The sequence below is a fragment of the Lepisma saccharinum genome, chromosome 29 (genome assembly GCF_977018435.1).
Source record: "Lepisma saccharinum chromosome 29, izLepSacc3.1, whole genome shotgun sequence".
Taxonomy (NCBI): Eukaryota; Metazoa; Arthropoda; class Insecta; order Zygentoma; family Lepismatidae; genus Lepisma; species Lepisma saccharinum.
This window is the reverse complement of record NC_139257.1, coordinates 47,583,936-47,606,829: the sequence shown is the minus strand read 5'-3', so window position 1 is coordinate 47,606,829 and position 22,894 is coordinate 47,583,936. Positions and strand designations below refer to the sequence as shown.

General features: G+C 38.4%; 1 protein-coding gene across 2 annotated transcripts in view; it reads right to left on the bottom strand.

Moving 5' to 3' along the window:
- Positions 1–2,083: 2,083 nt before the first annotated feature.
- Positions 2,084–22,894, bottom strand: part of LOC145981520 (uncharacterized) — a 45,423-nt gene continuing 24,612 nt past the window's right edge. The window contains exons 3-4 of one of the 2 annotated variants that reach the window (XM_083114819.1): positions 16,697–17,004; positions 2,084–2,235 (exon numbers count right to left, since the gene is read on the bottom strand). In XM_083114819.1, coding sequence (XP_082970945.1) covers positions 2,199–2,235; positions 16,697–17,004 — 345 coding nt within the window. In that variant the 3' untranslated portion in view covers positions 2,084–2,198. Of the gene's footprint in view, positions 2,236–11,824; positions 17,005–22,894 lie in introns of those variants that run through there. The other variant, XM_083114818.1, reaches the window with a different exon arrangement.

The following is a 22,894-nucleotide window of genomic DNA, read 5'->3' as shown; positions in this document are numbered from 1 at the left end:
TAACTACATGTTTATAAACCGTACACAAATTATTTTATAACAGGTAATGATTCACTAACTTCTTGTTTGCATCCTTTAGTTTGTGAATGTTACTTTTGTAAGATTGCTTAGAATTGTAATAATAAAATAATTCCTTTATTTGGCAGTAATTAGTACACATTTTGAAAAATAAATTTACTTATTACTTTTTAACTTATTTTGTGTTTGATAGAAGTTAACAGCAATTGCATATTGAAAACTTGTTTAGAAGATTTGAGAATCACTATCAAGGTGCTTTTCCTCTGAGTTTGCTTCAATTACATTTATTTCATTATAAACACAGTCAAAAAAGTTTTGCATCAGGACGGAAAATGACAAAATATATATGAAGCACAAAGTTTATTGACAATGACAATGGGAATACAAAAGAAAAGATGAAGAACAAGATATGTTGAATGAAAAGGGAACAAAAAACGTACAATTTTCTCAGAAATGTTTTAAAACTAAAATGGCACAATTCATGATGGAGGCGAAAAAACAAAGAACTGTCACAAGAAGACTGTTCGTCATAGCGGATCCATCAGAAACATTGCCTATCACTTGGTGTGTCCTCCCCTGGCTTCAAGAAGGTCTTGAACACACTGTGGCATACTGAGGATGACACAATCAAGGTGATCTTGCGGTAAATGATCCCATTCGTCCTGTGCCGCAAGAAGAACTTCACGAAGATTGGTGGGAGCCACAGGACGGTTTGCAATGGCATTTTTTAGCATTGCCCATGCATGTTCGATGCAATTCATGTCGGGACTTTGCGCTGGCCAGAGCATGCGACAGATTATCGCCGCCTGCAGATAATCGTGCACCACCTGTGTGCGGTGTGGACGGTCATTGTCATCCACCAAGACAAATTCATCACCAATTTCCTGATGAAATGGTTCGACAGTCGTCTGGCGAATGTCACTGACATAACGAACAGCTGTTTGAGTCCCTCTAATTGGAATTAGAGGCATTCAATGTCCGAGCACGATCCCTGCCCACACATGATTCCTCCTCCTTGGTATGGATGGACCCCCTGGACACCACGAAGTCCCATTTGCAGTCCAGGCCCTCGCCACACCTGTCCTCTTCGTGAATCTGGCCTTAGACAGAGCCTACATTCATCGGTAAAGAGCACATGAGCCCAATGATCGGGTCCCCAATTTCCATGTGCACGGGCCCAATGCACACGGTCGAGCCGATGTCGTGGCAATAGGTACTGGCACCAGAGAGGTCTTCTGGAAGGTAAACCACTTCCTCGGAGTGTGTTACAGACAGGTTGGTTTGACATACGCACAGCAGAGGCTGCCTGGAGAGCATAAGTGATGTTCCTTGCCGTCATGGTATTCTGTCGCCGAGCTGAGTGTCGTACATAGCGGTCTTGTGCTGGTGGTGTGACCCGTAGATGACCTGTCCGTTGACGATCTGCTACTGTTCCTGTGTCTGTATACCGCCTCCAGGTCCTACAGACATCGCTTTGTGCCACTCCAACAGCCCTAGCTACAGCCGATTGTGACATGCCAGTCTGCAGTAGCGTGATGATCCTGACCGGATCAAACTGCACTATTGTACGCCTAGGCATACCATGCACACAGCTGCACTCGCTTGCCTTCGCTAACTGGGCACAAGGAACACCTAACTAACCTTCGCCGACTATTGTGGTGCTACGCTCGATCACACGCATGCGCTTCCCAACTCCGGTTGTCGTCTGTGGTGATCGGTATTGCACGTTGACCGCGTTACTTCGCACAATGAGCTCTGCTTCATCGGTTCTTGTCCGCTTCGACATGTGGTGGATGATATTTTCATCACTTCTCGGGTGATGCAAAACTTTTTTGACTCTGTTTATTTTGCTCATTTCACCTTCTGTCGCTTGTGAGAGATTTCTATTGTCTATGAAGCTGCACAAAAATAATATTCATAACAGGCACTGAGTAACTAATACTCAACTGCATGCAGGGGGGATGCAGGGGAATGGTCTCAACCAAACATACCCCCGAGTTAAGAGTTTCCACTTCGAATGCTGACTGCATGAAAAAAAACACGAAGAATGTCTACAAGAGAAATTTATTTACAATCACAACATTTTCAACTAGGTATTAGAATACACCATCCTACAAAAGAATAGCAATGCCACCTGACTCAAAGTTAACCAAACTTTATCAAATTATTTGATGCGAAATTCAGTCTTGCCAATACTCAATGCCTGTTGTTGCACGGCTGAAAGAAAGATAAAAGCATGAGGACAGGAAAAGGAAAAGGTAAGTACAGGGACATAGCTAGGTTAAACAGTTTGAGGGAGGGGGGAAATCAGAAATTTGTTCCTATGAAAATATTACCAGAAACTAAAGCAAAAACACTACATATAATATGGCTACATTTACAGTGTACAAGTACGTCTATAGAACTATTATGAAATGTATGTAATATACATACAAGTGAATGCTGGAGGTTCAATAGAAATTACAATTGAACAAATTTCAGCTTGGCAAATGAATTTATACACTTACTATATTAAACTATTACTTGAGAGCAGTTTTCTCTTAATTTATTGTACTTTATGCTTGTCTCAGCGTCAGTGACAACTTTTTTTTTTTAAAACTCTCTCTCTCGTGCAAGTGCTAAGCTGATGTGTATTCTGATAAATAATGCTGTGTTGGGTTTCTCGTATACATTCTGTAGCATTCTCAAACCCTCATGTGGATACTGAACATAGAAATCAAGTTGAGAGAGACAAAACTACTACATATGTATCAACACAGCCACAAGTGCAATAATCACGCGGATTCTACCAAGAGTTTAGGAGAAATCCTGTAGGCTATATTCATTTTTAGTGTTAGTTATTATTTGTTGTCCTGTATATCACTCACTCACTCACACACACACACACACACACACACACACACAAACAAACAAAACAAACAAACTCAGTTTCTGAATAACAAGTACAATTTGATATTCATTATAAACACTTATATTGAGAGACAAGTCAAACAAGAAAAATATTAGTTTATTTCTGTCCGATTGGAATTCATGTTATCAGTATGAGCCAATTTATAGGCACTACAAAGAGGCAACTTCAAAATGACACAATAAGAAAAAGCACAAAAATTAACAGTAAACATCAACTTATTTATTTTCTTTGCCAATTTCACACTTACCGATTTGATTTTTTTAATAATATTAATCTACACGTATTCTCATTTTGTGTTGCTTTTCTGTTGCATTTGGTTAAACGCAATGATCATGATACAGATGAATGACAATTAGATAACATTTATAAAGGAAAATTCAGAAATGCCCAGGCCGATATCAATCAACACTGCAAATAATAGGTTAGGATTTCTTAAATTCGTTCTTATCATGTGTTAATATGTTCTTATACTACTGTCAAGAAGTTCTTTCTATTTCATAAGAAGTTAATGGAATAAAGCTGGATTTTGCCAGGTCAAAGTTAATTGATTCTTATGTAAAAATTGTCACAAAAATAGGACAACACTTTCTCACGCATCAACAAATATACAGTTACTGCAGCAACCCAAGACAAGGTGCTTGCAAGAACACAAACCTCCGAAGCTGTAACAGGGAGAAATTCTAAATCTCAGAACATTATCAGTTGTTGCAGAACTCGTATCGGCGAAATCTTTGAATTCATCTATAAGGGAAGGTTTATTTGAAACAAAAGGTTTATTTGAAACAAACGATTTGAATCTCTGGTTTCTAGGAACTTGGGAGAAGGGTAATAACCTCATGTCAGACAGATTATGGCTTTCGTTAGAAACCGGTAAGGAACGAAAGGATGGAAATTTTGGTGTCCTTCATTTGTTCCCCAGCTCCGCTACAAATTTAACCAAAAATTAGATACAGTATTAAATTAGGATAAGTTTTATTCTATCAAAATTTTGTTGGGGGGGGGGCAGAGTTGCAACTGGTGGAGCCAGGCCTCCAACTCTAACAACGTCCCTGGTTAAGTATGTACACCCAATGGCGAAGAAACAGTAGGCGAATTGTCCACAACCATTTTCATTCGGTCTGTATTACACATTATGATGACAATGAATTGAAATAATGACATCAATAAGCAGAGAACAATGCCTGCTTCGAACCAAGTTTGATTCCTTAAAACAACACAGGACGTAGAATAAAAAAAGTAATGAAAATGGCGGTGGACAACTTGCTTACCATTATCTTTACCATTGACTGTACAAATATACTCCTAGAAAACAGTTGGATTCCTAAAAAAAAAATTACATTAGTAGGCTAATTTTTATGAAATTCAGTTTTGGTGGTCTCCTGGGCCTGGCATACTGCTTCGCCAATTACAATAGCACGAAAACTTGGGTATGCACTCGTAAACTTTGGCAGCAGGTTGAGGACATCAAGGAAAACAAATTTTGCAAACAATATTTGCTTCCTGAGAATTGGTTTCAAGCCCTTGAAAAAGTATTTTCTATCATGTATGTATTCAACCATTTTCTCCATCACATATCATATTAAAAGTGATAATATGGTATGGAAACTGTATTATTAGCAGATACGTGCACCATAAATGCACTGGCTTCAACCTCTTTCCCTTGAACTATGCATGGTATTACATATCCTATTTTATCCTTTTGTGTGAAACCATATAAACTTTGTCTAGAAATCCTCACACACTTGGGAGTCAGCACTTGCTTTGATTGATAACACTATCATGTTTAGTTTCTAACAGAAAAAATCCATACAGGACAGAAAATGTGTTTTTTTAAAGCTACTCTACATAATACACAAGTTTGTCGCACAAACTTGTGTAGTTTTCCCATGAGTTGCAGTACAAGGACCATGTAATAAACATATTATTTTCCTTGCAGAATGCCAGAAGGATAAAGTGGGTATATATAACTGTATGAAGTACATTGAATGCACAAACAATGGGAACATCAAGGAAAACGATAAGAACTGGAAGAACTGCCCAAGTGGCTCATATCATGACTGCAAAAGCGGAGGAGATACTTGTTAAAAGATAAAAATGTGCTGTCTTCTATACTTAATAGTAAATTATTTTTTGAGAAAATATAATATATATATAATGTCTCTAAACTTAATTTTTCATAGAAGAATGAGTCATATATTAATATATTGGCTGATAGTTATTACATGTGACATATAATATAATATGTATATAATATAATTACATATATAAAAGGTCATCCAAACTATTAACCAAGTATGAAAGTGAATATAATTCTACTTGACTTTGTAATGCTTAAGTTAAACATTCACATGAAAATAGAGGTACTGTACATGCAGATTACATTTGGGAAGATTAGCATAACTAGTTTTTGTACTTTAAGCACACATCATCAAAAACTAATATTCTTGGTTAATAAAGGGTTCTAATGTATAAACATTGTGTCTATTGTTGTCTATGGTCCATAATAAATCATAACTAACAATTACAGTTGTGTAAAATATACATACATATATATATACACAGTGTGGCAATTTGAAACCGAGACTGGTGCTGAAAAAATAAACAAGTCTTGATAGAAAGTTACTTACCTTGGATCATTCAACGTAGGACCCTCCAGCATCCACACATCGTAGCGCAATGCCTACCAGTGCATGAAAGGATTGCTGGAATTTGTTTTGTGTAACACTGTTTAAAATCCATGTCGTAGCTTTCTTCATTGTTGGTACATCATAAAAGTAAGAACCTTTCAGAGCAGATTTTGGTTTAGGAAATAAAAAAAATTATTCACACAGAGCCAGATCCGGTGAGTAGGCAGGGTGCAACAACACAGTCTATTTAGTGCCAAAAAGTTATTCGCAATCACTTGGACACCGACATGAAGCAGACGCCAGCTGCCATCATCCCGATACACGAGCTCACACGTGTTATTCCTTGCATCAAACATTTCAGTACCTCAAGGTAAAATGCAGCAGTAACAGTCTGTCTGAAATTTCAGTCTTCAGTAATGATTGTCCTCACTTTCTCAACCAAATTTGGTGTTCTCACCGTCCCTGATACACATGGATGCTCGTCGTGTTCAATTTGCTCCCGTCCTTCACTGAAATGCCTGAGCAATTCAAATACACACGTACAGGATAAGCAATTGTCCCTATAGACTTGATACATGTGAAACGTTTCCGCAGCAGTTTTACCCAAGAGCGCACAAAACTTAATGTTTGCTCTTTGTTCCATGTTGAAATCGTGATGCACTTTCACGACACGTGCCCACATTCAACAACAGCACAAGCGGCAATGTTGCTCAAGGTCAACGAGCTCTGCATCGATTGTTAACGAGATACCCGTTACTTGTTCACACCACTGAACTCTTGCACAGTGGTGCCGTCTACAAAAACCAATCACGATTTCAAATTCCCGCATTGTGTGAGTGTATATATATACCAGTGGCGTGCAGTGACATTTAAACTAGGGTACGCAACATGAGCCAACTAAAATGAATTATGGGGGCCAGAACCCCCCCCCCCCTCCCTGGCCATCATGTTATTCAGAAAATAACTTTTTTCTACAATTTTATAATGGGAAATTTCTCATCCTTGTATCAATATCCAAATGTAACGAGGTAAAATATATGTATAAAAAAGGTAAAGTGTTCCCCTGTGCATAGCACCACGCCATGAAGGCGTATAGGGGGTGTGGGGGTAACGCCCCACACTTTCTTGATCCGGTCGTGAGTGGGGGTGATGTGATCAGCATCACGCCCCTGACCGCCTTTACCCCCCAGGGTTTCCCCCAGGTACCATGTTATTCGACGCTGGGTGGGCGCCGGGGCCGCTTCCACCGTTAGAAAAGTTCCCGGATTTGAACCGGCCGGGGATCGAACCTGGGACCTTGAGCATGGTAGTCAGACGCGTTACCGACTGAGCCACCGCGGCCACCTAAATATATGTATGATATTTTATATTCGCAAATATATTCTGATAGTAGCTACGTAGAGTCCAACAATTCAACTTTGATTATTTCCTTCATGCAGTGCGATGAACATTGAACGGGAAGGAAATGGCACAATCATTTTCCGTCCTTTCAAATTTCATGTAATAAATTTGATAAATCTCAGTATCCTCTACTATTTCACACCTTTCGCAGAGGATACCAACTAATAAGGCCAACAATAAAGTTTCACTGTTTTTCTAATCAGTCAATCACTCTGTAGATATATTTTTTCTTCTTCTCAAAAATCAAAATGCCCAATATACTGCTTACCATCCTTCACAACTCCTGCCTGAAACAATTTTTCCAAATCAGGAACAGACCTTCCATTTCGGATTGTTTACACTTTTTTTGTAAATTCCAAAAATCCCTTCTCCAGTATGTCATCAATAACTCCCGGTCCCCCTATTTTATCACTTCACAGCACCGACAAACAATAGAGATCCTGTAATGTAAATAATATGAACGAAACACTCGCTGCAAATTTCACACGACAGAAGAAAGCAAAAGTCAACCTCCCACGGTATGTTGTGTCCGGTCCCGCTATGCCCGAAAACCACGCGTTCTTGTGGACGAATGAATCGGAGTTGCCAGTCGACAAAGTATTTTGTAGAAGGGAGATAATTAAGGACAAGTAGAAAATACGTCAGCATACATCCCAGAACACTTCAAAAGCTAAACTATCGTACTTTGCAAATGTCTGGCGATAGGGAAGGGGGCTCATTCGAATCCCATTGTAAGCATTGTGTTTTATTATGTTTTTCTTTTCTCATTCATTCATATCGTCAGGTCAACAATCAACACCCATGCTATGGAACTCAAAGGAAATGTTGATCCCAAAAGGAGATAAACAGATACTCTCATACTCTGAGAATTGTGAGAAACTTGCAAATTGTTCACATATTTTCCCCTTGACGCAGTGACAGTCCATTCTGGTCCTCACCTCCCTATACAAAAAAAAAAAAAAAAACACTTGCTAGTGTAACTTTAACCTCGTATAAATATGTTATATGTGATAGTTTACACGTATATTAAATATGATCTTCCAACACTACATATTCTTGCCCTCCTCTCTGATTCCTGTATCACTTTTTATAATGTATTTTTATTGCAACCCAACAGTGATCTATCTACGCGTGGCTGCTAAATGCTAGTAAGCTAAGCATTCCAGAAAAAAAACATGTTGACTACTGTCAACACTGCATACGCTGTCAAAATCTTGGGTACCCTCGATGCTTAGAACCGGGAAAGAAGTGAGAGAGAGGGTAAGCGTGGGCAGACCCAAACACATGGTCGGGGCTGATATGAGCCAATGGGGCTACCTTCCGAATTTCTAGGGTACCAAGCAGAAGAAACAGCATCTTTCTGCGGAAATCGGCAGGAACGCAGATCGGGTGGGTGCCGAAGTCACAATCGGGACTCCCTTCAGGAAGGCAGCAGCGTGTTTGTGCGGAAATCGGAATTTCTTGCAGTGGAACTGCTTTCGGAGCGGTAATTGTTGAATTTTCATGTTCGGGGAAGATGAAAAAAATGTTTATTTTTTCTTACTGTGTTGTGGGTATGCAGTGCGTACCTTGCGTATCCTGAATGCACGCCGCTGATATATACAGATGTTCATCAAAAGAATGGAAACACCTATGGTCAGTAACACAGCATCCGTGTGGGGTGGCATCACTGAACATTTGTGCACTGCGACCATCATCTGGTATTGCGGTCAAGTATGTTAGTCAGCAGTATGATAGGTGGTGCAGTACGTATTCATGTGTACACCGTCCCCTACTAACGTTCACCTCCCTAGCTGAGAAACTAATTTTCACACATCAAACTTGAAGCACAAGCTGCCCAACTTGAGCCACCATGCTTGGTTTTGTGGCTACAGATGGACATCCTACTTTTGGGTCATCCTGTAGACTTGTGCATCTGCATTTGAATTCTTTCCTCCATTGTTGACAGTGTCATATGATGGGCAATGCTCACCATACACAGCTGCAATCTCTTCATCTCATGCAAGAACCTGATCACAACTCAATACTCGAATTTTGTCCAAGATGCTGCCGTCTCCTACTTTCATCGCTCTTGTATACCTGCCGCAAAATTAGTTTGGTATTGAGAGATGAAGGAACACGCGTCACGGTGTTGCCATATCATGCGGTACAGTACGCCCTGCAGCCGTCTGACGCTGTGTCGAGGAAAACGTGTTATGAAAAGGAACAACAATGATAAAATGTGTTATTGTTTTTCGAGGAAAATGGAATAACAATGATGAATGTGTTATTGTTTTTTCTATTCATTTCCATCTTCCTTACAACATGAACGAATTAATGAAACGAGCATTGTTTACAGGTTACCTTTTCAATTCATTCTGTACATACACTTTCAATAATCATTTCTTTCCAAAGTCGCCGTTAAAGTCTGCCCGTCTTTCAATTATACCGCAACTGAAGTGCACAAAGTCCAGTTGGTGGGGCGGGGTGTCTGACTTTCACGCGTGAGACCTGCGGTGGTTTGTGGAACTTTATCAAATATCCCGAGCGGCTCCGGGGTCGACTCAGCCCAAAAGAGTACCTGGGGCAAACCTGTGGTAAAGGCGGTTGGTGACCCGCATCACCTCCATAATATGGTCTAGGTCGAGGTCGAGAATGTGTGGAGCTCTACCTCCATATCTCCATATGCCTCCATACTTTATTTTGGGTCCATTATTTTTGTTTGGTGTGAGAATCCCAGAAAATTTATGACTGTCCTTAAAGATGTTTCCCCACCTTGAAAAAATGCCGAATCTTTCAACGAAACGCGCAGTTTCCCAACAGTGGGATTATCTTTCCTCCTATAATAAGAGTAAATATGGCGAGAATAGCATCTTGCTGAAAAGTATCTAAATTTGTCACGGGTTTACTGATATTCCTTTCTTTCCTGGGGTTTCCAATTATGAAGCCTCGCATTTATTTATTTATTTATTTCTACCACATTACATTTTTCTTTCCCTATGGTAACAATAGTGTTCTTAGACACGCCGACAGCAGCAGCAGTCCTGTCCAGAACTTTGTTTACAGAAATGATTCGACCCCCCATTGTTTTTCTCTTGCTCAAATTATTTGCGCTCAGAACAAACCATCTCCCGCGTTTGTCCTTTGAGAAGAATTCCTTTTTCTTTTAGTGCATGGCCTCTTTGGTACATTGTCATCTCGAGTATTGCCTCCCGTGCTTGACATTCTTCACACAAGCACACGACACACTCAAGCAGAACACAGAAAATTATTTACAAAAAATAACACACTAAAACAACACGCTATATACAACAAAGAATACTCTAAATTCAATAAACACTAAACAAACGGACTGGTTAAAATATCACAATGCAACAAACAAACAACACGTCCTCTCCCAACAACATGAACTCTGATCGCAGGAAGAATTGCCCGATAAGCGGCAACACCGAGAAAAACGTTTTCTGTTGCTAGGTAACCAGGGCCTGGGTGAAGCACTGGGAAGATTTTGATTGGCTCGCATGCCAGCAACCCACCCTCCCGCAGTGACGTAGACCCAATTTCAACACGTGGTTCTCAAGTGTCAATACCAAACTAATTTTGCGGCAGGTATAATGATATAAATACGCATGATTGTTATTGAGATACCAATCTACAATTGGTCAATTCTGCGACCGTCATCTGGTATTGCGGTCAAGTATGTTAGTCAGCAGTATGATAGGTGGTGCAGTACGTAATCATGTGTTCAATCGGCCAGACGTAGGTGAGGCAAAATGGAGGACCTCTCAGACTTTCAACAAGACCAGATTGTAGGAGCGTGGTTAGTTGGTGCAAGGGTAACAAAGACTGCTAGTGTGTTAGGTGTATCGAGAGCAACGGTGTCCAAGGTGATGATGGCATGCACAGCTCATGGCAAGACATCATCAGCAAAGTGTCATAGTGGACGGAAAACCCACTGTGATCGGAGGACTACCAAACTTTGAAGAGTACTTTCTCAAAGCACAGTCCAGCTAATGCAACACAAATGACTGTTGCACCCTTGCTTTTTGGGGTGGGTGATGAGATATGTTTCCATGTTTTGCTCATTTCTTTCACTTAAGGTTTCAAACCAAAGTTTCATCCATGGTCACTAATTTGTTTCATGTTTGTCGTGTAGGTCCGAAATGTTTTGTGCACATTTTACACTGTGCTGCTTTTGTAAAGGTGTCAACAACCTGGTGTCCAGTCACCTTACTCACATGCAAAATGTTGTACACCGCCCCATAGTAACTAATTTTCACACATCAAACTTGAAGCACAAGCTGGCCACCTTGAGCCACCATGCCTGGTTTTGTGGCTACAGATGGGCATCCTACTTTTGGGTCATCCTGTAGACTTGCACGTCCGCATTTGAATTCTTTCCACCATTGTTGACAGTGTCGTATGATGGGCATTGCTCACCATACACAGCTGCAATCTCTTCATTTCATGCAGGAACCTGATCACAGCTCAATACTCAATTTTGTTAAAGATGCTGCTGTCTCCTACTCTCATCGCTCTTGTAATGATATAAATTCGCATGATTGTTATTGAGATACCAATCTACAATTGGGTAAAGTTTCAGAACTCTAGAGCATCTACATTATGGCGAGGACAATAACTTTTTTTTTGCCTCCCCTCGTATAATGCATGTTTTCTTTAAGTAGAGTGGTAAAATGTCTCAATAATTCCAGATTTCTCCTGACCATACATAATGCATTACAATAACTGTTCACATTATGTCATAAAATAAGGATATCATGTATCCTCTGGTAGGCTCCTATACTTGGGCAGCTTTCCCAAGAAATTCAAATGGAATGAACTTAACCATATTGTCATTTCTAGTGGGGGTTAGAGAAATTACATCACATGAGATATAGTCTCTTTATTAAATCATTCTCAGTCTTCCATTGTTAGATAATGCAGCATAAAAATATGACCACAGAAAAATATGTCCACTTGCTCAATTAAATATATTTAGAAGCAATTAACAGTATAACTCTCAGAGATGTCAACCAATTTTGTCTAGGGTGACCATAATATTTTGACCCAAAAAATGGGACATCCCAACCCCTTTCGTGAAAAATCGGTTAGGCCTAATGCTATTATAATTATTTTATAATTAATTATACAATTATTGTTATTATTTATTAAAGAATGGATCCCATAAGTGATACATCATAAACAATAAATGAAACATGATCCCCCGTTGTCAAAAGGGATTAATTATTTTAATCTCTGTATGACTTACATAGCATTTTATGTCCTCTCTGATCAACCTTTGAAGTTAGTCCTATACTGAAGTTAATTAATGCCAGAAGTATTTAGCAGAAGAACAATCTTCTTGAGAGCAGCTTTATTCTTCATCAAGCGTTTATAAATCTCTCAGAAAACCTTACACTATACATATCCTGTGTCAAGATGCAGGAACTTTAAATTCTTTTTGCAATTCCATAAAGAAACTGCATGCTTATTTTGCTCTACAAATAACGGAACACATACAAAACAATGAATTTTTTTAACATAAAATGTGTCTCAAATTTAGACTTGGTTTTCAAGATAATTCATAGACTTTTATAAAATGGGACTTTTTAGTAATATGGAGTGGTACACACCTCTGAAATGGGACGGTCCCGGTCAAAACGGGACGTATGGTCACCCTACTTTTGTCACTAATATTATTATTCTTTTACATTTTCTTTCAACTTGGACTCCTTTCACTTCTCTCACACAAGACACTCAGTTTGAGATTTTCCACTTGAAGCAACACGCGCACACACACACACTTATATATTCATCATATATATCAACTGCTCATAAATCTATGTTCACACACTAAAAATCACAGTAACTGTCATGTGAAATTACAAACACGATAAAAAAAAACACAAATGTAAAAAAAATACAGAACTGATACAACAGTAAGTTGTTGTATAGTTTCAACCACCACAGGAGAATATTACTGTATTAAGCAATATAAACAATATATAACTAATTGACATCCTATAAACATGACATACGTCACTATTACTGGAAACACATGATTGACATGCACAGAAACAAATCTTATCAGATGAATTCAATCGCAGGGCACGTGTATTACAGGTGCTATGGACGTATATTTTCATTTCTTTATTTCATTGTGCTCTGTATATAAAATTACTTTAATGAAGACATTAATTCCAGGAAATTGATAATAATTTTTCACCAAGTGTTACATTTTACTCCACTTACCAAAGGTCTAAAAAGCTTTGAAAACATTGCCATATTCAGTAATGGCAGTTGTAGAATTAATTTATATACACATGAATACAAAAGGACAAGATGGGACTAGACTGTTTATTACAGTTGTTATCAGGATATTAGAATTATTTCAACTACAACTACTGGAACGAATTTCTAAACAAATAATTTTTCTTCATAATAGAAATTATAAACAATAAGGCCGAACCAATATCACTTTCAACCATATGCATACACCAATTGGATGCTGCTAATACCAACATTGACACTTGAGCATTGTAGCATTTTAAAGTTGTTCAGGTATTTATCAATTTTGATATGCAATTATTCTTAATTGTACGCACAGTTTGGTAATTCTGATTTTTATTTATTTTCCTTACAACCTTAGCCTTAGCCTGTGATGATGCTGATTAAATTAAATTAAAAGTTCAGAAAACAAGGCCCATTCCTAGGATCTGCAAATATCAGTAGGAAAATTGAGAGTGCAGCCCAAAATGCACTCAGCCGCTGAGATGACTGCTTGACAATTCTCTACTAGCTTTGACAAACCCAAATAGAATCGATATCAAACAGGGCAAGTCTTTTTTTATCTATGAAAAATGGCAACGAAGCTACATATAAACAATTAAACCACCAACTTCAAATACAATTTGGAGAATTTGTTACTGTTGATACGATGAGTTAGTATCTGTTTAGCCTGAATAAAAGCAGATGTTAACCACAGTACAAGAAAACTGGCCTACTTGTAACAGGGAAAAATATATATTTTTTTAACAAAAACATCTTATCTTGAAAGTAACACAAGGAAGAACAGAGATGTGTAGGTATTAGAAAACAAAACAAAGAAAAAAAGTACAAGAAAATCATACATTAACAACAAGTCAGTTTGTAAAATAAGACACTGTTGATATAAATTCAGTATACTGGTGAGAATAATTTTGTTATACACGTTGTAACTTAATATTTCAGAGCACAAAACTTTACTATAACCCTGGGATGTGTCTATTGGTGTCGGTTGATAGAGGCATACAGGTAAAATTGTCCACACTTTTACCAAAGTTCTGCAACTTCTTCATTTTTTAAAAAATGAATCAGAAGGTATAAAACATGTTATAGAAGATACATAATTCCTGTACTCTGATTATGTCTAGTAAATGTCTAAACACCAATTTTCTTTTTGCAGGAAAACCCATTCCTATTACCTTGCTACATTAATTTTGGAGGTGAATGAACTATATTTAAGTGCTTCATGGAACATTTGCAATTTTTTAGGAGTGGGTACTTTCACGGTATTTGCAAAAAATTCACAGCAGTTCATCCCTATATAAACACAAAAGCTTTAAAAAGGGAATATCTTTCCAACATTACATTAACAAAGAGAAGTTCTATTTTACAAAGATTAAAATACTTATCTCAACAATAGAGCCTCATAGGGTAGTGGTTACACTATTATGTCATCAAGTTCCAATACTTGTTTGTGTGTACAGCATTTACAAACAATTGTTAAATCCATACACATATGTGCTCACAATAGTTGCTTTATAATTATGTCTGTAGAAAGTATAGGAGGAAATGCTGAAATGAGTATTAATCTAAGAGAAAATTCACTCAACTCCTGTGTTTTTATATTTGAAGTGAAAATCGCCAACCAACGTGTAATACTATGACATATTAGTAGACACACATATTTTTGGTAAATAAAAAAGCAAAATTTCGGTATGAAAACAGAGTCAATTTCGGGTTCAAAACTGGTAAGTAAAACGTAATTTCGCTGTTATAGCAGTGAAAAATGACATTTTAGTTTTAAAAAATGTAAATATAATCCCAAATTTGATTTAAAAACTGTAGTATTACACAAAATAAACATATCCCTTCTAATATCACATTAAACCATTACCAGAATATTAAGTTTATTCCTGTATAAAGGAGTCCATTTTTGCTTCTCAAATATTTACAGCCGAATTAATCAATTTTCCACGAATTGCATAACTCACAGGATACTTCAGACTTTAGAAAGTGTCACATCGGTACATAAACAGTAAACTTCATGTTTATGAGTCTATTTTGCGTTTTGCAGTTCATTTCACATCATTTCGTGACAAAACTGTGTAGGAAAATGCACCTCACACCTTTCAGAAAAATGAAAAATTAACATTATATTTCAAATTTCGTGTTTTCGTCAAAAACGAAATATGGATGCCTCTACATATTAGCTATGAAATGTTTGTGTGTAACAGAAAATAAAAACTGAAACTGCAGTCCAGAAACTATATTTAAATTACTACTCTCAAATTAGTTTTGCACTGAAACAAAACTGTTCCAACCGTTATCAACACAAACTGCCATTTTAATACAATTCAACACCACATGTACAATGTATTATGGACTTAGTTAACACTAACACAAAAATATACAATTTAATATAGAAGTTGAGAACAATTAAAAGCAGCCAATATGAGCCTTCAATGAAATGTCAACATTGGGTTATTTAATGTGATGTATTTCTACTGTTCTCTTAACTCTAAAATTGAAATTAAGAAAAATGAAAAACTTTAAAAATTATTAAGCAAGCATAAAAAAAACCACCTAATTTCCAGCACTCTAAACTTTACAATTTTACAATAACAAACACACTAACTTACCACCCCATGACCAAAATACCTGTTTGGGTGGCTACAGAAATGGCAGGATTATAATTTCGCCAGTGGAAATTATGAAATTTCCAATGTTAACTGGATTGCTTGGTAATGGAAAAAAAAAAATAATATTCATTTTTCTAAAATATTTCAGTTACACTGATTCATTCACTCACAAATGACATGGCCCCCAAATGAAAGTTACGAGACTTTAATAATAATGTCAATTTAAGCCACTTGCGCTACAATGCTAGGGATCCCGGGTTCAAATCCCAGCTTGGGCGTGGATGTTTGTGAGTGTCCATTCATCAATTTCATCATGTCATCACTCATTTCCATCTTCGCAAATTACCCAAAAGTGGCACAAAAAGCGAAGTACAATAAATCAAATCAAATTCAATCAAAATTTAAGCCACCTGGAAAACTGGAAACAATTACTTATACGTAAGATTCATAGATTGATTGAACTGGAATATTTTACTTTGCTTTCATGTCATTCTTGGCTAATCCTGAAGATGAGGATGGGTGATGATATGATGAAATTGACGAAGGGACATTAACAAAGAACACCCCTGGAGCCAGTGTCATCATAGCACACTGTGCTGAACACACTGCTGTGGAGGGCAGCTTGTAAATAAGACTATACTCTGGTTAAAAAAAAAAATACTTTCTAGCAATTCATTTCTCACAAAATCACAATGCAAGGCTGGAACTGAAATATTTAGCTACTATCAATAAATGATACTGCATTTTGCACTACTGAAAAGCTGTGAAGCATTCAAATGCATGAAGCAGGAAAACTTAAGATATCTAAGGATCTACTTCAGTTCCTTCTCCTAGGCTGGTATCCACCAGTTCCATACCTTCCCCTTCCTCGCCCTCGTGGGGGCCTTCGGAAACCACTAAAGGAATTCTCATTCCTGTTGCTTGACCTTTCCCTGTCCCTTTCATCAATTCTTCTCACTTCTTCCAGAATCAGCTTTCGTTGTGGCTTTGGCGAAGACATTCCAAGATCTGGATTCAACTCGATGCAATTGAGAATTATCGAACGAAACATTTTCTTATCCTCATCACTTAAGGAAGCATCCTTCACAGCCAATCGCAATTCGTCGTACATCACTTCAAACAAGCTGACTGGGGCCTTCATGTTCAGAAATACGCACTTGTGGACCTGCGGTACAATGACAGAATTACTTAGGTTTACTTCCTGTGCAAGTAACAACAGAGGACTATTATTCTTTACTCTTTGAACAAGGACTTACAGGTAATGACCTAGTGAGAAAGTGATGGTGTAGCAATGAGCCAGGAAAGGAAATTCTTTGTAATTTCTACTCTGTGGAAACACATTGCATGGTATACTTGGTAGCCTGTTAATATACGAGGGTCATCCAGAAAATAAAGACCATTTGGTTATACAAAATGAAAAACACAATATTTATTAGAAATAAAGAATTCTGTTACATACCTGAAGCTTCCTTCCCTTCTCTACATAATCACCTCCTACATTTAAACATTTGTCGTATCTGGGCACGAGCTTCAGAATTCCCATGTTATACTCTTCTGCTGCCAGTTCATTAAGGCAGGTGGTCACTGCATTCAAACAAAAGACAGCTCGCACATTTCCACCAAAAGGCACTACGATCAATGCAAATCGTTATTCTAAGAAAACTACGGCGAGCCATCCAAAACAGGAGGCGAGGAATGCTTTCTGGAGGAATTGGGCTTCTGCACGACAATGCCCGCCCTCACAATGATGGTGCAACTCAAGAATTGCTGGATCAATTCGGATGGGAAATTTTTGATCATCCACCCTATAGTCTTGGCCTTGCTCCTAGCGATTTCCACCTTTTCCCTAAGCTGATAGAGTTTCTGGGCGGTAAACGTTTTGGAAGTGATGAAGAGTTGGAGAATGCAGTGACCACCTGGCTTAATGAACTGGCGGCAGAAGAGTATAAAATGAGAATTCTGAAGTTCCTGCCCAGATACGACAAATGTTTAAATGTAGGAGGTGATTATGTAGAGAAGTGAAGGAAGCTTCAGGTATGAAACAGAATTGCTTTTTTCCAATAAATATTGTGTTTTTCATTTTGTATAACCAAACGGTCTTTATTTTCTGGATGACCCTCGTAGCTTTGCAGATATTAAACTTTATGAGCTGTACATGAAATTAAAGACAAACTGTCATCATAAATAAGTGAGATATATAGCAAATGATAATTCCGGCAGGGGCCTTCTAAAGAACAAAGTGATAGTATTGTGTGACTGCCCATGCATTAAACATCTACCCTCTTATTTCATCTCTACAGCAATGGTGCACTTCACTTGTTGATTTTCAGTCTAAACACCACCCACCGTTCAGACACTAGTCTAGTCTTTCTGAAAAGACTGCGAGAGGTGTTGCCCATACATATGTGTGTCTGCATTTGAAGATTGTTTGTATTCAGTGTTTAAAAAAGTGAAGTTTCTGTGATAACAAAAAAGCAATTACAGATAAATACGTACAACAATGTACAGCACACTGCAGCATTGTGTATAATTTTTATGGGTTCTGCTTACCTTTCCACATTTTATTAGAACAAGTGTGTCACATTAATAAAGCAGTTTATGAAGAGAAGTAGTAACATTTTAATTGAAAAAGAAAGAAAAAAAGCATTGGCTTTACGTATTAAGAAGTTTCTAATATATCGACAGCACAAGGTGAATGATAACATCTTAAAGGAAACATCAGTGAGTGTTTAGAAGGATATATTAATAAGAATAAGTGTTTTCAAGCGATATTTTTTTTAAAAAAATCTATGCAACTACACTTGTAATTCAGCCCTTCAAATGAGCACTGAAGCTGTTATCATTGCTTGCAATATGACTGATTCAACTCTATATCTCTTTTCTCAAAGAAGTTGCACTTGCAACTATAAAAATCAGCTCTGAAAGTTATTTCCAGTACAAACAACAGTTTGTACTTTCCATGTGTACTGAATTTTACTTACACAATATGAGGTCATAGGTGTATAGGCCAATTGATAGGGCTACACATTTGAGGTGATCAAAATACCAAGATTTTGGTACCAAAAATGGTGGATAACATCCCAAAATTAATTTAAAAACTATACTTATTACTCACAAGCATTTGCTTTCCCCTAACACACTTATGTAGTTATCGGTGGTGTGTTAAGTTTATTTCTGTGTAAAGGAGTAAATTTTTGCTTCTCAAATTTTTACAGCAAAACCAATCTATTTTCCGTAATAAACTCTAAATTTCATGTTTAAGAGCTCAAATCGCATTTTGCAGTACAGTTCACATCATTCTGTGACAAAACATGGTAGGAAAATGTACAGGGTTGGACAAAAATATGGAAACAGCTGGTATAAAACAGGTAGCCATTTCAAACACAATTTGTGTCTGAATGGTAGGTGGCGCTGTGGTCACTGGCACTTCCTGCGAGGTATACGCCCTGGCCAACCTGACAGATGGGCCAGTTACAGTTCAGCGACCAGTCCGTGCAAGTTATCGTGAATCATGTCTGAGCTGACAGAGTTTCAAAGAGGGCAAATTGTGGGTGCGCATATGGTGGGAGCTTCCGTGACGAAAGTAGCGGAAATGTTTGGTGTATCAAAGGGCACAGTCTCGAAGATCATGACTGCGTACGAGACTTCAGGAAAAACCACATCAGCGAAGCACCAGCGTGGACGCAAGTGTGTGTTGCGTGACAGAGACAGACGCACATTGGGTAGGATTGTGACCAAGCAGAAAATCACCACAGCTCCAAAAGTCACTGCTGAGCTGAATGCAGTGCTTACAAACCCTGTTAGCGTCAAAACAGTAAGAAGATAACTCCACAAGCAGGGTGTTCATGGCAGATCTGTAAATTCGTGACTGTTGACCATGCTGCTAGATGGAGACAGTGGTGCAACGCATCAAAAAAGCATGGCGGTGGTTCAGTGATGTTTGGGCAGCCATCTCCTGGTATTCTGCCGGACCCATCATCACCCTGCATGGACATGTCACTGCCAGGGAATACGTAACCATTTTGAGTGACCAGCTGCATCCCATGGTGCAAACTTTGTTCCCAGATGGTGATGGCGTGTTTCAAGATGACAGAGGCCCTGTTCATACAGCTCAAATCATCCAGGACTGGTTTGATGAGCACGAAGATGAAGTGTCACATCTGGTATGGCCCACAATCGCCAGACCTCAATATTATTGAGCCCCTGTGGTCGGTTTTGGAGACCAAGGTGCGAGCCCGCTACCCACCACCATCGTCTCTACAACAACTTGCAGCTGCTTTTGAGGAAGAATGGTACAACATCCCTTTGACAACCATACACGACCTGTATTTGTCCATTCCACGTCGACAGCAGGCCGTTCTGCGTGCCAAAGGGGGTCCTACTCGATATTAATAAAGGTAATGTGCATTTCTGCAGGTGTTTCCATATTTTTGTCCATCCCCTGAACCTCACATCTTCAAAAACAGAAAAATGAACATGGTATACTACAGAATTAGAAGTACCATTGTCAGACCAGCATACTAGAGGTAGGGGGCGGGGGAGATTATCTTCTGTACTTATTTATTTTAATTATATTATTCCAATTTTCATCAAGTTATGCATAATTTTGTTTCATTTTCTTATGTGCCATTGCACTGCTAAACCCCATACCAGCTAACTGTAGACCAGGCAAACGAGAACAAGTCTCTGCACAAGTAGTAATGTGAGACAGCTCCACCAATGAACAGTGACAGAAACGATATTGCGTAATGGACGATTGGAGTTACTCGCTTTCTCACCTTCGTTCTGCAGCGTTGCAAACTTTTGAAAATGGAAATACCGTATGCACATGACAAACGGACCATATGTTTGTCTCCAGGTCTGTTCGCTTGGTTTAACAATTTCTTAGGGAAATATTAGGGATAAAACAGCAAGTGGAAATTTTGACAAGCCGTACATTTAGCGTACAGACAAAGGTCTGGACCGTACGTCCATACATGTGTGATCAGGGCCCTACGGTTGGCAACGCTGTGCTTTCACCACTCGATTTCCCTCCTTCTTCTCTGCTGCTATGCGTGGCCCTGCTCCACAGTTAGCTGGGACAGGGTATACATTGGTTACACTAGTGACGTAACAGCAGAAAAATTACCACCACTAGTTATTAATTTTTGGAGCAATTCTGATGACTAGGTCTAGGATTTTTATGACTTGGCAAATTCTTTTTGGTTAAGGGTGGTGTGTTCCCTAAATATTTAGAAATTCACATAGTGAAGAAACTAATTGGCATATTTTGACATATTTGGCCATTTCTACGTGATAAAGCATATTTTGATGGATTTTCGGTCATATTCAGCATATTTTTGCTTATTCAAGAAATATACAGTCACTTTCCAAGTGGATTCATTCTTACTCCTATGTTCACTCGAGGCTTTTTTTCTTTTTGGACTGCAGCAAAATCTTTTTCATTTTTAATTGAAAATTTACAGAAAGTATTCATTGTGCATTTCAACTCATCAGGGCCCATAAAGTGAACTGAAAATAGTATGTATATGAAAATATTTCAGCATAAGTTAGATATTGATGCTTGTAACAGTCTTAGTTATAAGGGCATATTTTTCAAATTATAGTTCATATTTTGGGTCATAAGAGCATATTTTGGTTATTTTTAGGTCATAAAAATCCTATCCCTACTGATGACAATCTATAATCAATTCCAATACAACAATTATAAATTTTATAGTGGATGAGAGCCTCTCAGGTAGCACTCGGAATGTTAGTGACAATGGTTCTACATTACCATGCAATGTTAATTGCACATTACCCATTGTCTAGTACTCTCAGGACAGGAACTATGCAGGCTCATGCTTTTCAATCTTGCCACGAAGCAAAGAAACATGGCAAGAGAACTAATTGTCATACAGATAAATCTTCTTTCCCCCAAAAGGTCTTGAGTATTAGCGCAGGTGAAATTTGTACATTTTAACAACCTCACTGACCAATAAGAAATCAAAGAGAATTGTATCCGGAAACAAAGCTTTTTATGCCAATTTGGAGCTATTCAAAAAGTAAACAAATATCAAAAAGTGCCAAACTGAGGGTTTATTATAAGGGGATGCGTCTCGGGAAATGGATGGTTTTCAGGGAGAGGAGGTAGAGATGAAAGTAGGGTGGCATTGAACTTGCTCGGCCATGCCATTTTCGGCTCAGCTGGGCTGCACTCATGGCGGCGTAGACATTAGAGCATCGTGTGTTCGCATACGACAGTTTCGTGAAAAGTGGCAAGTCGATTTTTGAAACACGGCGGTCCTTTTGGTACCATTTCAAATCGCAATACAATCTTGAGATGGGTTACAGAGTTTCAAACATGTGGAACCGTAATCAAGACGAAAGCACTTGGTCCTGTCGCCAGGGCACGAACCCCAGAAAACGTGTGAAGAGTGAGAGAATTCATCATGAGGAAGAAGTCCAACCCGTTCTGCTTGGTGACATGCTGTTGAATAGAGACTGACTACGGCGAATCTTACACAAGGAATTGGGAATCCATCTGTACAAACTTGTGATCGTGCAGAAGTTACCCGAAGGAGATTATCCACAACGTTCAACCTTCGCCAGGAACATGCTAGCCATTTTTGACAAACATGAAGATGCCATCCTCATGACGACTGCAACTGACATTGCATGTACTGCTGCCATGCCGATCCGAACCAAGTTCAATGCCGCACTACTCAATCTCGAAACCCCCGCACACCCACCCCTCTCTCTCGAATTCTCAATTTAAAAACTGTCTGCTTCCCGTGATGCAGCCTGTACCATAATAAGACCTATAGTTACATATGCATGTGAAACATGGACACTCAAAGACTCCTGCAAACAAAAATTATCAGTATTTCAAAGAAAAGTAATAAGAAAAATCTATGGCCCAATTAAAGATGATGATACTTGGAGAATTCGAAATAATAATGAAATAAACAGAATAATTCAAAACAACACCATAACAAACTTTATCAAATCTCAAAGACTAAAGATGGCTTGGACATGCTCATACAATGCCAGAGGAAAGTCTAGTCAAAGGGATA